The sequence below is a fragment of the Rissa tridactyla genome, chromosome 3 (genome assembly GCF_028500815.1).
Source record: "Rissa tridactyla isolate bRisTri1 chromosome 3, bRisTri1.patW.cur.20221130, whole genome shotgun sequence".
NCBI classification, from domain to species: Eukaryota; Metazoa; Chordata; class Aves; order Charadriiformes; family Laridae; genus Rissa; species Rissa tridactyla.
In genome coordinates, this window is record NC_071468.1 from 101,598,349 (window position 1) to 101,612,255 (window position 13,907).

The 13,907-nt window shown below is 42.6% G+C and overlaps 1 protein-coding gene across 3 annotated transcripts in view; it reads right to left on the bottom strand.

The window, feature by feature from the left end:
* MCPH1 (microcephalin 1) overlaps nt 1-3,447 on the bottom strand; it is a 135,722-nt gene extending 132,275 nt beyond the window's left edge. For 2 of the 3 annotated variants that reach the window (XM_054195839.1, XM_054195841.1), the window contains exons 1-2: nt 3,341-3,447; nt 907-998 (exon numbers count right to left, since the gene is read on the bottom strand). In XM_054195839.1, coding sequence (XP_054051814.1) covers nt 907-998; nt 3,341-3,359 — 111 coding nt within the window. In that variant the 5' untranslated portion in view covers nt 3,360-3,447. The remainder of the gene's footprint in view (nt 1-906; nt 999-3,340) is intronic. The other variant, XM_054195840.1, reaches the window with a different exon arrangement.
* Between the last annotated feature and the right edge of the window lie 10,460 nt (nt 3,448-13,907).

A 13,907-nucleotide genomic window follows, 5' to 3' on the forward strand; every position in this document is an offset into this window, starting at 1 on the left:
AATATAATCGAAATAAATCTGATAGTACAGCACAGAAGAACAAGAAATATTTTCTACTTGAGTTATTTATTTAGAGTTGTATTTCCTTTTATAATAAAAATAGTTATTCTACTGTTCTGTCATACTATCTCAGCTAAATTCATCCAGAAAGAAAGGCTTTGGGGAGATCAGCAAAATTTCCTAAATTATGGTAAGATACACCTACACATGCCCACTTAAAAAGCACTGGGAATTCTTGCAAGTGTTATTTAGATCATGATGTGGGCTGTAAAAAATCTCCATTAACCGGTGATAATGTGCAAGAAGGGCAGATGCCAGTTTGACTTTGGTCTCTGCTTGAAATTTTACAGCTGGCAATTGAACATATTTTGCACCTACAAGTCAACTACACTTGATGAGCAAGAAATCACTGAGACACATACAAAGACTCTTAGACATATTTTTACTGGCACTTTCTGGAGTCAAACCACATTTGTGGGAGAGTGAATGGAAGAATAAAATGTCATGGTGCTTGGGTTAAAAAATATTGTAGTAACAACAGAGCAGTTGCCTACAAGTTAAAGAAAACAAAACAACATAAGGTATGCACTTGTAAACCACAGGTTTCCAACACTTAGATTTGGTTTACCCACAGTATGTGGCAAGCCTGATACTTCACAACAAATGCATGCTATCATATTAATATACAAAGAGGTTTATAGATATAGGGAGGCTTTAAAAGCATTTGCTATCTGTCACTAGGAAGTATTTTACAGCACATTCATTTATTCTCAGGTATGTGATTATTTTCCTTCCTGCACTTTAAAAACTCATACTACAAAGAAATGCATATGACAAGCAGAACAAGCAAGCTAGTTTTTAATTAAGAGCTTTCCTATTCTATTTATTTCAAAATAGTTTCCTTACTTTTGCTCCCATATCAAGAAGTTGCTGTTCAAAGGTTTTTGAGTAATTTTCTGTTCTGTTAGATGACCAAACTTCTACAAATGCAGTAATACCTGGATCAGAAGAGAGAAAACAATACACAGCTAGTGAAGTACATACTATGGTAAAACTGGTCAAACTGCTTTTCCAGCAAAATAACAAAATTTTATTTTTTGCAATAGTGCAATCATTAGCAAATATAGCTTCTAATAAACTCAGTATCAGATGTCAGCAGCAGAATGTTAGAGTATTTCTATCCCTTGAATTAGTTGCAATGGAACAAACTTAGAAGTTTGATACTAGTTAAACAGCTTTTCACTTAGTCTATTTAAAACACACTACCAGCTTAACAAACAATGTAGTATTTTTACACAGCTGCTTACTCTCGTCATTATCTGATCACTGTATCTTTACATGACTGCTTACTCTTGTCATTATTTAATCACTGCTAATCTTCAGGTTAATAAAAAATTTTAAGACAAGTTCATGTAACACAATTTACAGAACATAATGGAATTATTCCTTCTCCAGACCCCCAGAAAACTCTGCAGAAATATTACTTAACAGTTTCCAATTGACTTCAAATTCTACCTTATTTATACTGAATTAACCCAAATTAAGTACATATCACAGGGGCTAATACATCAGCTGCTATATGTTACTTTTTGAATATTGCTTTTAAGTAGCTTCCTTCATCAACCAGATTAATAATCTCTTCAAGGAATGAAATCAGTCTTGGTTGAGAAGGCCTTTAAACGAACAAACCCAGATGTATTGACATGGAGGGATACACAAATTAAACTCATAACAACATCTTCATTAATTTTACTCAGGACAGGCACTAAAGAGACATACAACTCCATTGGCCATGCCAGTTTCACATTTGATTGATCAATCACGAAGTGCCTGAAAACTGGAGGAACGCCAGTTCACCAGAATCAACTTTACACAAACCACAGGCCAGACAACTCTCAGAATCCATGAATAAAACTGAAAGTGTCAACTTAAAAGAGTCATCCTTGGCCAACATTGCTTAGCTATCTTAGTTACTATGTATGTATTTCTGATTCACTATTATTTAATGTCATCTCTCTTCTTTCTAAATGAAAGCCAGAATAACGCACCAACAGTAGAAGTACTTTTATAAAGATTAAAATGTTTTTATAATTGCTAGAAATACTTTTAGCATGCAAGAGAAATATGAAACATAAAACACCTCCTAGCCAAAACACAGGGAACCTAAGTCTTGTTATCAGTACTATGACTCAGATATACACAGGAACTTAAGACAAGTCCACTCCAATGTGCTTTTAATTGTGTTCATTCTACTACTGGACCAGGGCAGCTTTTGCCAGAGTTGCTTTTTTCTTGATTGCTCTACTCTGAAAAATATTACACTTGCATTCGAAAAAAACCACACCTTCCTCATATCAAATATTTTAGAACCTTCAAAATTATAATTGTCCTAGAAAAACAGGTTGCAGCATTTCAGTGAAGGTCAAACTAGGAACTTAGAGGAACATTACTTCAAAGCCACATACACCTGCAGTAGGATCAAAGGTATATTTTACAATAATTTGTCAATTTTAGCTAATCAAACATACTCCAACAAAAGACGAGGCACTTTGTAGTTTTTGTATAGCTGATGGAAAGGAAAATGAGGAAGGGTTTGGAGCTTTTTTGAACTAGAAGAGCTCTGAGTAGAGCTCGGTTCTTATAAAAGGCAACTTATGCTGAAAGGTCTCAGAGAAGGCGGTGACAGAGGGGGAAAAGAGACATCAGAGCGCAACCTAGCGAGGCACAAATTGAGAAAGATGCGGAAGAGACCAGACAGGATGAAGCCACGACTGACCGGGACAGGAAGACCGAGGCGGGCACCGCCGGGCAGCGGCAGCGCCGGCCAGCGCCGTATCGGGAGCCACCCCAAGGGGCATCCGCTCCCTCCCCCGTCGGAGCGGCCCTCCTTGCTGCGAGCCCTGCCCGCCTCAGCGGCCGCACACCCCCGCCAGGCCCCCAACCGGCCACAACCCGCCTCCTGCCGGGACAGGCCGGGGAGGGTCTGGCCGCCAGGCCCCGCTGCCGCCCCACGCCCCCGGGAGGGTTACCCACCCTCGGGGGGGGCGGCACACCACACAGTCAAGCTGAAGACTGAGCCGCCCCGAGGGCTAGGTCCCATCCCGGACCCGGCGCTGCGCCGCCCCCAGGGAGAGGACCAGGCGGAGAAGGAGGCGACCCGGCGCCCCGACAGCGGCCCCTCACACACCAGGCCCGGCCGCTCTCCGCCGGGAAGCACCGGGGAAAGGGCCGCAAGGAGACGGGGTGCAGGGGCAGCGCTGTGAAACCGGCCCGCTCCAGCCCGGCGGCTCCCCTCAGCCGCGCCGTCGGCCCTGTCCCCGCACAGCAGACGAGCCGGTACCTTTCAGGGCGGGCTCCATTCGCGGCGCAGCACCGACAGGCTCCGGCACCCGCCACCGTTCAAACCCGCCTCCACGCGCCACCGCCGGGCCTGCGCTCTGCGCCCTGTGCCCCGCCGCGCCTGCGCCCTGCCCCCGGCCGCCGCCAAGGGAGGCCTCGGGCGTGGAGGCGCTTGTGTGGCGGTTGAGCGGTCCTGGCGGGCGAGGGGGTGTCGGCGGGCCGGACGGGTGACGGACGGCGTGGCAGCGTCGTGGCTGTCGAAGCCAGGGGTACAAAGTCGTTCTGGCGACGTGAATCCCTTTTTAGACATAGGTGTGCTCTGTCCATCCAGCTCCAGCCGAGCGTAGCACTGAGGGAGTCCCGGGGCAGCCGAATGCTGCTGAAAACAACATTTCAAAGCAGTGTTTTGAAAAGGCAAACGATAAGTGAATTGTCTGTGTGAATGTTCACCATGAGGAGTCCTCAGGAGACTTCTCTGAAGAATTTTACTTTGTAGGAAGGTGCATTAGGGAACCAGTGTTCTCTGAAATCCCTGCTGGCTCTAACTGTGGCATCTGAAGTGAAAATATAACAGAAAACCAACAAAATGAGGATTAACAAACAGGCTCAGCCAGGCGGTATTTACAGAAGCATCTAAAATTACTTGAGGGCAACTGTACTATTCAACTGCGTAAGCTCACCCTTACGTGAAATGGCTTTGGTGTAGAAGGCCGGAGTGTAGCCATGTGATGCCAGAGGGAAGTAAAAGAGAGAAAAACCTGATGTCTTCCCCAGGAAAAAACAGATAAAATTTATAATAAAGTAAAGGAGTTAGCAACTATAGGGAGATTTACAATGAAAGGGAAGGAACACATCTTTTTTTAAAGGAAAATGATACTGTACTGTACTAAAGGAAAATGTTACGCAACTCACAGAGCTCAGAAGCACAGACTTTGCTATATGGTTGTATAAATTGGTGCTGTTCTGTAATCTTCAATGTGGAATCCTCATTTTTTCCTCTGAAAAATAACGCAGCAGAAATGAAAAAAACAATAGAGATGGAAAACAAGGATACTGCATGATTTCTGTATGAGAAGTAGCTATTTAGACAAACGCTTGTCAGCCTGGAAAAGGAATGGCGGAAGGCAGATGTCCTAGGGTCTCTAACATTGTGAGCACGTGGAGAAGGTGAATGTGGAGCCATGCATTCCCAATGAGAACTAGCGGGCACCAAATGAAACTAGCAGATGGGGTCTTCTTGGAAGAGGTGTTTCCACATTGCGCCTCATCAGGCTGTGGAAGTGTGTTCAGAGTGCTGGCAAGCCACGCGTTTTCTAGAAGCAAATTCAGCGAATTCATGAAATCCGTTTTAGGACTATCAAAAATGTACAAAACCCATCTTTACCTCAGTAAACCCCTGAGTTGCAGATTGCTGGACTCTGAGAAGGTAGACTGAACACTTTAGGATTTTCTTTTCTTTCATTCTTTCTTCAGTCATCTCCCACTGGGGAGATAGTGCTGGCCTAAGAAAGCTTTGGTGTGGTCCATTATGCCCATTCTTACTTTCATGGACAAGCTGAAAACTTAAATCTTCACCCCTAGGAGTCTACTAAGCAGATAGCTATATCAATGCTATTTAAGTTATCTTAATCTAGTATATAATATTTTAGCATCGTTATTGTTTGTTTAATTTCCAGGGCATTAATATGGCCCTAGATCTATGGCAGGTGTTGAGCACAAGCTCTTGGGTGCTCTGTCTTCTGAACCTGTGACAGACTTCCTTTCAGCTGCATATTCGCTATGTGAATAAAGTGACCAATCAATCTACACATACATGTTTTTATGTATTTTGTTATCCTTTGTACTTCTGTCAGTATGTTACACAGCTCTTTTCTAGGCAATAATGGAATATTTTTACAAAGGTTCTCAACCGTGGCTCAAGGAAAAGAGAGTAGACTGCATGAAGGCTAGACTGCATCTAGTCTTAATGCATTGTCTGTGAACATTGGTCTGAAGGCAATTCCAGAAGCAGAGGTAGGAGAGACTTAAATGTATGCTGTCAGAGGGATTCAGTTCTCGACACTGTTGGAGATAACCTTCTGCTCGGTGAGAGCTCTGTTGTGTATGGGGATATAGAAATGATAACATCGAAGAGGCAGAATTTGATCTCTGAAACTCTGACCCCGCTGAAATTAATGGGAGTCTTGTCACTGTGTTAGTGCTTCCTTAGATTCAGAACCATTTCTAACTTAGTGTTTATGAGTAGAATAAGTAGCTGTGAGCTTTCAGTGGATTTTGGAAACACACACATAATGAAACTAGAGTGTTCAGGAAATTAGCAAGGAGATCAAATTCTGTTAAGCATGGGTAAATAGCATTAGTTTGACATTGGACACACCCACACAATCTCTTTGGATTGGTATGGGATACGAAACTGTCTAATGAGAGATGGCTAAGATAGTACCACCATAAGAAAATGGCGGTACTATCTTCATCATACCCATAAAAAGTACATGTTTTTGTGAATAGTTTCCAGCTGTGTCAGTGGGATAATTCAACTCAATCCGCATGACAAAAGCTATCACAAACAACGCAATTTCATGGTGTCTATAAAGCTAGGAATGTAGCATAAACTGTAAGATTGACGTGGTTTCTGTACAGTCAGTACTTACTAGGACATGCAGGTTATAGAATGCTGCACTGGGAAGAAAGAGTTTTACAAGTTATATTATGTTGGAAAAGGAAGGACTGGTGAAAGTTACATTTCAGTTGATCTCCTAATCAAAAAGTAGTAGTCCCAAAGAAGGAATAGTCTTATGAATACCTAAATATTTCCCAGGCATCCAAACAATCTTGAAAAACTAAAAAAACTACAATGCAATAGGTTTCCAAAATTAAATAAAATATAAAAAGGAGCTGTAGTCTCAAGAATTTCTTTGATAACTCAAGAGATTCCCTCTCAGCCAGTCATTAATTGATCGATATAAATTGGAAGGGATCTTTGAGGTGGTATTTTGAAGGCTGTAACACAGACAAGGTTAATTTCTCAGAAACAGAGTTCAGATGGTGGGCTATAAATTACTCTTAAGACTTGACGTTAAGCGTGTGAAAGATACCTAGAACAATTAGGGAGGTTTTTTGTATTAAGTGTATTCTAGTTTCGTGTAATGATTGTTAGGAGATGTTTGTTTCGTTGGTTGGTTGGCTTTATGAGCCTGTTTCCAGTTTGGATAAGCAGTTCTAACCTTTTGTATTTTTTTGGTATTCTTAAATTTCCAAGTGTGAGTCATGAGTCCCAGATAAACTTAAAAAAACGGGGTGCGTTACTTCCCCTAAAGTAGTAAATCCTGGCCAGTCAATCTATGTATTTAGCACCTGAATGCTTGTGTACCAAAACATATTTGGAGTTATCATCTTCTCTGCAATGCTACTTGACCATTACAGATGCAGAGATGGGAAGGTGGAAACTTGCATGTTGCCTTGCTGGAGGAAGCCTCAGAAAGCAGCTCTGATTGTCCACATCGACTATCATAGCCTCCTCTGACAAAGTAGACTCCTCATTTTCTCAGTAGCTCTAACAGTTCTCTCGTCTGTGCCTGTTTCAGTCTGAATGTCGCTTTCTTAAGTATCATACAAAATTGTACAGTGTTTCAGCTGTTCAGCTGTACCATGACGTTAATACTGAACTTCTAGATATACTTTATGTAATCCACCCTAGGATCGTATGCGCCTTTTCTGAGGGCCACATAACTATTTTGCGATAAACTAGTATTTACAGCCGCTGAGCTCTGGTATTGTAGCTGCTTGCTTATTAGTTTCTAATTTAATTGCATTCCAATATGTGAGCTCATCCAATTGTTTCTATATTCCGGTCTGTTTTAATAAAGCCTCTGTTCAGGCCATCTGCAAATTTCGTTAGCACACACCTTCTTTATTTCCAAGCTCATAATTAAAATAGTAAGTAAGATGGGATCTTAAATGGATCTAAGACTTAACTGGAGCTACGACTGGGTCTTAACTGCTGATTCAGGATCTCCATCAGAATCTTCTTTAGTTCTCCCTCTGTTGTGACTCATTTTATCTCTATCTACCTTCCCCACTTAGGACTTCTTGAATAAATCCCCTTCTTCTTCATATGCAGTAATAGCTTAACGTATATCAAATGGTTTATTAAAGCAACATAGATTTGATCTTTGTTACCTTTGTCTAGAAAACAATTTCTTATGAAAAAGAGGTGTATGCTAGCATGATCTCAGGAATACTAATTTATGCAATTGACAATTTTTGTCCCTTCCCTATGCCATATGTTGCCCCTAAATGCCTTTTCCTTTCTTCTGTCCTAGCTGGTATAAAAGTCAGCATAATTGTTCCTGACCAGTTAGCACCAGGAGGACTTTTTTGAGCCCAGGAATGGCCACCTCCAGCTGGTTACAACTGATTTTGACGACACACAGTGGAATTACAGGCCAGGAAACCAGATGAAAGCGGTGCTAATTATAGCTCAAAATTGGGGCCATACTAGTGAAAGGAAACTCTAATGCTGCCATTTTTTGTACCACATAGTAATCTGACACACATGCTGGCAGCAGTTTGTGTTGAACTGTTGTAAATAAGATATAGGAGTCATGCCTTGGTAGTCTCAGAGGCATTCTAGTCTCATTGCTTCTCTACAAGCAAAATGCCTCCTGGGATTGCCAACAGGGCCTTGTTTGTTTTCCTGTTTTCCTCCTTTGACTGGTGCTTAAAAAGGCATGTTTTAGCTTTCTACTTCTTTTCCACAGAACAATAAAAGCTATTCTGTTTTGCAGAGTAATTAAGTCTAAACAGACAAGAGGAAATTCGTATTTTCCCTGTTTATTTTAGTATTTATTATGTAGAGTATTAGTTTATATTAGTAAAACAAGCATAGGAAAAAATTAGAGTTTTTTTAATAGCCATTGGGAGCAATATTGGGAAAAAAAAGTTGCATAAGCTTGTCAGATGGATGTGTATTTATCACTGTCAGAAACCTTTACTGATAGTCTCACTCCTTATTTGTGTTTGATGGAATGTGGAAAAAATTATGAGGGACATTTATTTCTTGTCACAAAGAAAGTGTAATATTATGAATCATGTAGTCTTACAAAATTGTTAAATGTTCTCATCAATGAGATGACTTTGTTCATTTTCCAGTGCTGTTGCTTATGATCAGGAAAACGGCATGAAGTAAGTACGAGACCTTTTTTGGGGAAGGAAAAAGCAGTTAATTTTTTTTAGTTTCAGCTGAGGCAGTGACACCAATTTTTTTTTCTCTTTCTACCCCGTAATTTAAGAACTCACCCCTTTTACAGCTACAGCTAATCTGCTGACACAGCACTAGCTTTATTTTGAGTTTGTGAAACACTGATAGTAGGATAGAGACCTACCCTTGTTAAGTTTTAACTCACCAAGTAAGACAATGTCTTTGACATGCTATGACCCCAAAGGCCTATCATGGAAGGAAAACACAGCACCATGCTGAAAAATAACAGCCCATCATGTAATTGAGAGTGTGACTCAACAACATGCTAATAAGCAGGTGTCTGTGTTGTTCATACTGGTGCGGAAGGCTTATGCGTCTGCCCTCTGAACAGTTTTCGCTGCCTGCAGTTCAGGCTACGACTGCAGCTGTGAAGGGATGGGAAAGCCAATTTATCTCACCTCTGTACTGAAACTCCGTGCTGAAGATTTGTGTTTTCCCAAGCAATGCAGAACTGGGCTGCTGACCACGGACTACTTTCTTTTCATATAACTCTTTGTGGAGATGCAGATCCGGACTATGGAAGACAGCAGTAAGGATGAGTATCCAAAATGCTTCATGATCCTATTCTCACTTGGCAAAGCAGCCCAAAAAATACTGTTTAAAAACACTGTCCCGTTGTGTGTGTCCAGGCATGTCTTGGTGATACATGTGAGAGCAATTTAAGAGGTTTCCATTTCCTGCTGTGAGCTCCACAGTTTATGTGAGTCTCAGAAGAAGTGATGGTAGGGTAAATCTGGAGTTCAGGCTGTGAAGTGAGGCAGGAAAGGCGCTGATTCACATTTGCTGCAGCTGACTCAGCTCCTGAAGCAGTGCACATAGCAAAGAGAACAATGGTAAATGTGAACTTATATCTCACTGACATGAATGACCAAAGCTCATTTGAAGGCATCTAAAGTGCTTTACTTGCCAACTAGAGCTTCTGATGTGCATTAAGGATGAAGCGGTACACACAGGAAAGGAACACTCTATTACTATCTCTTCAGGAACAGACAGCAAAACAAGGAACACTGCTGTACTTGTGTCTTTAGTTTGCCCACATCCTGTCAGCAGACCTTGTCTCCCAAGTTAAGCAGGGTACGGTAGAGGTTCAGGTTCAGAGAAGTGCGACTGGCGTGATCAAAGGTATACAATAGATTCTGTATGATTAAATGGGCCTCAAAATGATCAGGAAAACAGTCAGGGGGGATATGAAAAGGGGTGTACAGGATGATGAGTGGCCTGGAGAGGGCGATTTGGGAGAGGCTGTTCCCTCGCTCTTTCCAATAAAGAGTAGAGGCATCAAAAGAAATCAGTAGAAGGCAGATTCCTAACAGATAGAAAAATGTGGTTTTTCCCACACAAGGGGAACCTAAACTATAGAACTCCTGGCAGCCAGGTGTTGTGGATGGCAGAAGTGGTCACAGAATTCAGGTGGAGGCTGGAAGGAAAATATGCTTGGGGCTATTGAATATATCACAACCATGCCTAGTTCAGGAAGCCATAAATAGGTTGAGACTCTATCTGAGACAGGTTAACTCTGACCCAGAGTACATATTTAAGCTCCAATTTGTGAGAGCCTTGATGCTGTAAGAGAGGAATCCATTAAGTTTGTGAATGACTCCAACTGTGAGGTGGGGGTCTGAGTGTAAGACTGCCATTCAGAGGGACATGAATGGGCTGATGGGAACCTCATTAAATTCAAGAAGGAAATATCCACAGTCCTACACCTGGGCAGGAAGGACCTCTGGCAGTAATACAGTCCAGTTTGGGTTCTTCGTGTACAAGAAAGACAGGGGTAAACTGGAGCACATTCAGTGCAGGGCCATCAGGATGGCTGGAGCATGTCCTTTGAGAAGAGACTGAGGGAGCTGGGCAGCCAAGCAGTGAATCAGGTTGTCCAGAGAGGCTGTGGAATATCAGTTCTTAGAGGTTTTTGAGAGCTGAGTGCACAAATACCCAAGCAAACATTGTCTCAGTTCAGTGTTGCACCTGACTAGACAAACTCCCAAGATCCCTTCCAACCAGATTTATTCTTTAATTGTATGAATTTTCAGCTAGATCACCTCCCTGAACAAGGTCACCACATGACTTCTGAGCAGCAGTGCCTGTGTGAAGCAGGGGACAGGGCCACATGATTGAGGGAGGGGCTGAAGCACAGCTGACTTGGACCAGTGTAAGCTGCTGTGGAACTGCACCCTGACAGCAGTCCATGACGTCTTTCACTTTGTGACAATGTTCTAAAGATGGAACAAAAACACCTGGCAAAACACCACTTGCAACCTGATATTTTAGAGAAGAACAGGTCTGCTGCCTCCCTGAGGCCCGGGTTAAAGATGTGACGAGAAAACTTCCTACACTGGTATGGCCCTTGGATTATTATCCATTATTGATTTGTTATGTAGGCAATGATGAAGTTGCAATAAGAAGTCCAAGGGCAATCAGGAGACAATTCAGGGCCTTGGGATTACTGGTTAAGGGATGCTTGTCTCTCACAGTACCCTTCTGGATAAAATATCCAGCACACAGCTAGACAAGTTCATAATACATTGGGTGAGCGATTGGCTGACAGGTGTTGCGTGAAAAGGGGCCAAGCGGTTTTGGCAGAAGATAAACCCCCTTGCATTCTCACACTCCTCACTGAGGTGGGAGGCCAGGTGCGGCTAGGTTTAAATTCTGAGTGATGCCCAATTCAGCACTACCAGTCCAATCGCGTTTAATATGTATTAAACTATTACGATTTGGATACCCTAATAGTGGACTGCACCTTCAGTCCAGTCGTGCTCATGAACTAGCACGGCCACTCTCGAGTCTTTGGTCGCGTTCAGTGAGAAACCGAAACGACTAGCTACTTCAACAGTGCCGTTTATTTAAACAACAGATATATAGGGTCTTAGGATTGCCGGTGATAAATACACTGTCTGCAAAGCATGTGCAAATAAAGATATTGTTAAATATATAAAACATGCAACAAAGTTATAAACAACACAGCCTGCCTGTAAATGTAGGAGAGAGATTCTCTAGAGAGATGTCTAAGTTCCCTGAGGAAACACTTGGTATAATCTAAGTCTTACCCAAAGGCATCCCTACGGGGGGGGAAGAAAGGCTCAGCCTGTCGTCTGGTCCCAGCAGTCAGTGATGGAGATCTCCTCGACTTGTTCGCGATGGTGTCTTCCCCGATATCCCCCCTCTCTTGGGCTATTTATAGTATTTTTTATCTTCACAGTGGAGTTTGAGTGACTTTAGTCATAAATACTTTTATTATGATTGGTGTACTCAAGGAGGAGTGGTCGCACCTTGGGGGCGGGTAGCCTCTGGGATGGAGGAGTGTTTTGGTACGTTGTAATGAGCAAAGTTCGCACAAAGGACAGCATTTCATCAAAATTTGATGAAATGTTGGCTTAGGTAGCGAGTAGGCCGCTTATCTGTTCCGTAGTACCATCTCGTCCCCATATCTGCTATTCGTCACAAGGGAAGGCCACGGAACAATCGTGTTCCGTTCCATCCCTCGTGTAGTTTCACAAACAACCTTGTACAGGGAATCGCAGATGTTCTTTGCATGCCAGCTGCGGCTGTATTCTACCTCAGAAGCCTCTTGATTTTATGACTTTCCTTAATGTGTGAACAATGCTGTACCTTTGTATTCTTGGCCAATTTAGTAATTATTCCACAACAGGTCAGGCTTAAATAGTTATGGTAAATGGGGTTACATTAGACTGATGGCCAGTCACCAGTGGGGTTCCCCAGGGCTCAATTTTAGGGCTAGTGCTGTTCAATGTTCTTATAAATTTTCTGGATGCAGGAATCAAATATACATTAAGTAAGTTTGCCAGTGCTACTAAACTAGGAGGAGCTGTGGACTCCCTTGAGGGTAGAGAGGCATCACAGAGAGATCTGGATAGACTAGAGAACTGGGCAATCACCAACCATATGAAATGTAACAAGAGCAAGTGCTGGATTCAGCACCTGGGATGGGGTAATCCTGGTTATACATACAAATTAAGGGATGAGAGGCTGGAGAGAAACCTTGCAGAAAGAGATCTGGGGGTTTGGGTTGATGGCAAGTTGAATATGAGTCAACAGTGTGCCCTGACAGCCAAAAGGGCCAGCTGTGTTCTGGGGTGCAACAAGTACAGCATAGCTAGCCGGTCAAGGGAGGTGATTGTCCCACTCTACACTACACTGGTGCAGCCCCACCTCAAACACTGTGTGCAGTTTTGGGCGCCTCTGTATAAGAAGGACATCAAACTACTAGAGTGTGTCCAGAAGACAGTGACCAGGATGGACAAAGGTCTTGAGGGCAAGATTTAATGAGGAGCAGCTGAGGTCACTTGGTTTGTTCAGCCTGGAGAAGAGAAGGCTGAGGGGTGACCTCATCACAGTGTACAACTTCGTCGAGGTGGGCAGCAGAGGGGGAGGTGCTGATCTTCTCTCTCTGGTGACCAGCAATAGGACACATGGAAATGGGATGAGGCTGCTTTGGGAAAGTTCAGTTTGGATATTAGGAAAAGGTTCTTCACTGAGAGGGCCATTGGTCACTGGAACAGATTCCCCAGGGAAGTGGTCAGGGCACCAAGCCTGTCAGAGTTCAAGGAGTGTCTGGATGACTGTCTTAGCCATAGGGTTTAATTTTAGGTAGTACTTCGAAGAGCAGGGAGTTGGTCTCAATGATCTGTATGGGTCCTTTCCAACTTGAGATCGCCTATGATTCTATGAACAGATCACCATTGGGAATGCTGTCTTCCAGGATGTTATGGAGATCCTAGTCTTTAGTGCAGCATTTGTTTAAATTATCGATAGAGTCAACTGGAATTCTCATTATCTAATGCTTTTTTGTGCTGTACATTGTAATAAAATGGTTGATCTGGAAAGTTTTGGGTTTTTTTTTCATCCTGCTTGTCCATTTCCCCCCTCCTCTTCCAATATGTTTAAACAGTATCTAGAACGAGAGCTGCGAAAAGTTTTTTGCATGTCTGTAGCTCTGCTTAGTTAATCTGTTACCGCAGTAATTGGATGGAAGAAGTGCAACAGAACTAAGTATAACTCTCAGAACCATTGCATGTGCAAGCAGACTATAGGCAAGCAACAAAAGAGCAGATGATGAATGTTAGATAAACATCCATTTATGTCCAAGTAGAGCAAACCCATTTTGGTTGTTTCTATTGCTCATCATATGTTTTTAGTCATCAGGGATCAAACTAATCTTTTATACAGTTCTAGTGAAGCCAGTAATGAATATGGCCCATCTAATATTAAATGGAATAAAATTCAGAAACGGATTATAAGGAAGAAGGTAAATGGCAGGTGGGAGACTTGGGAGCGATAAAGATTA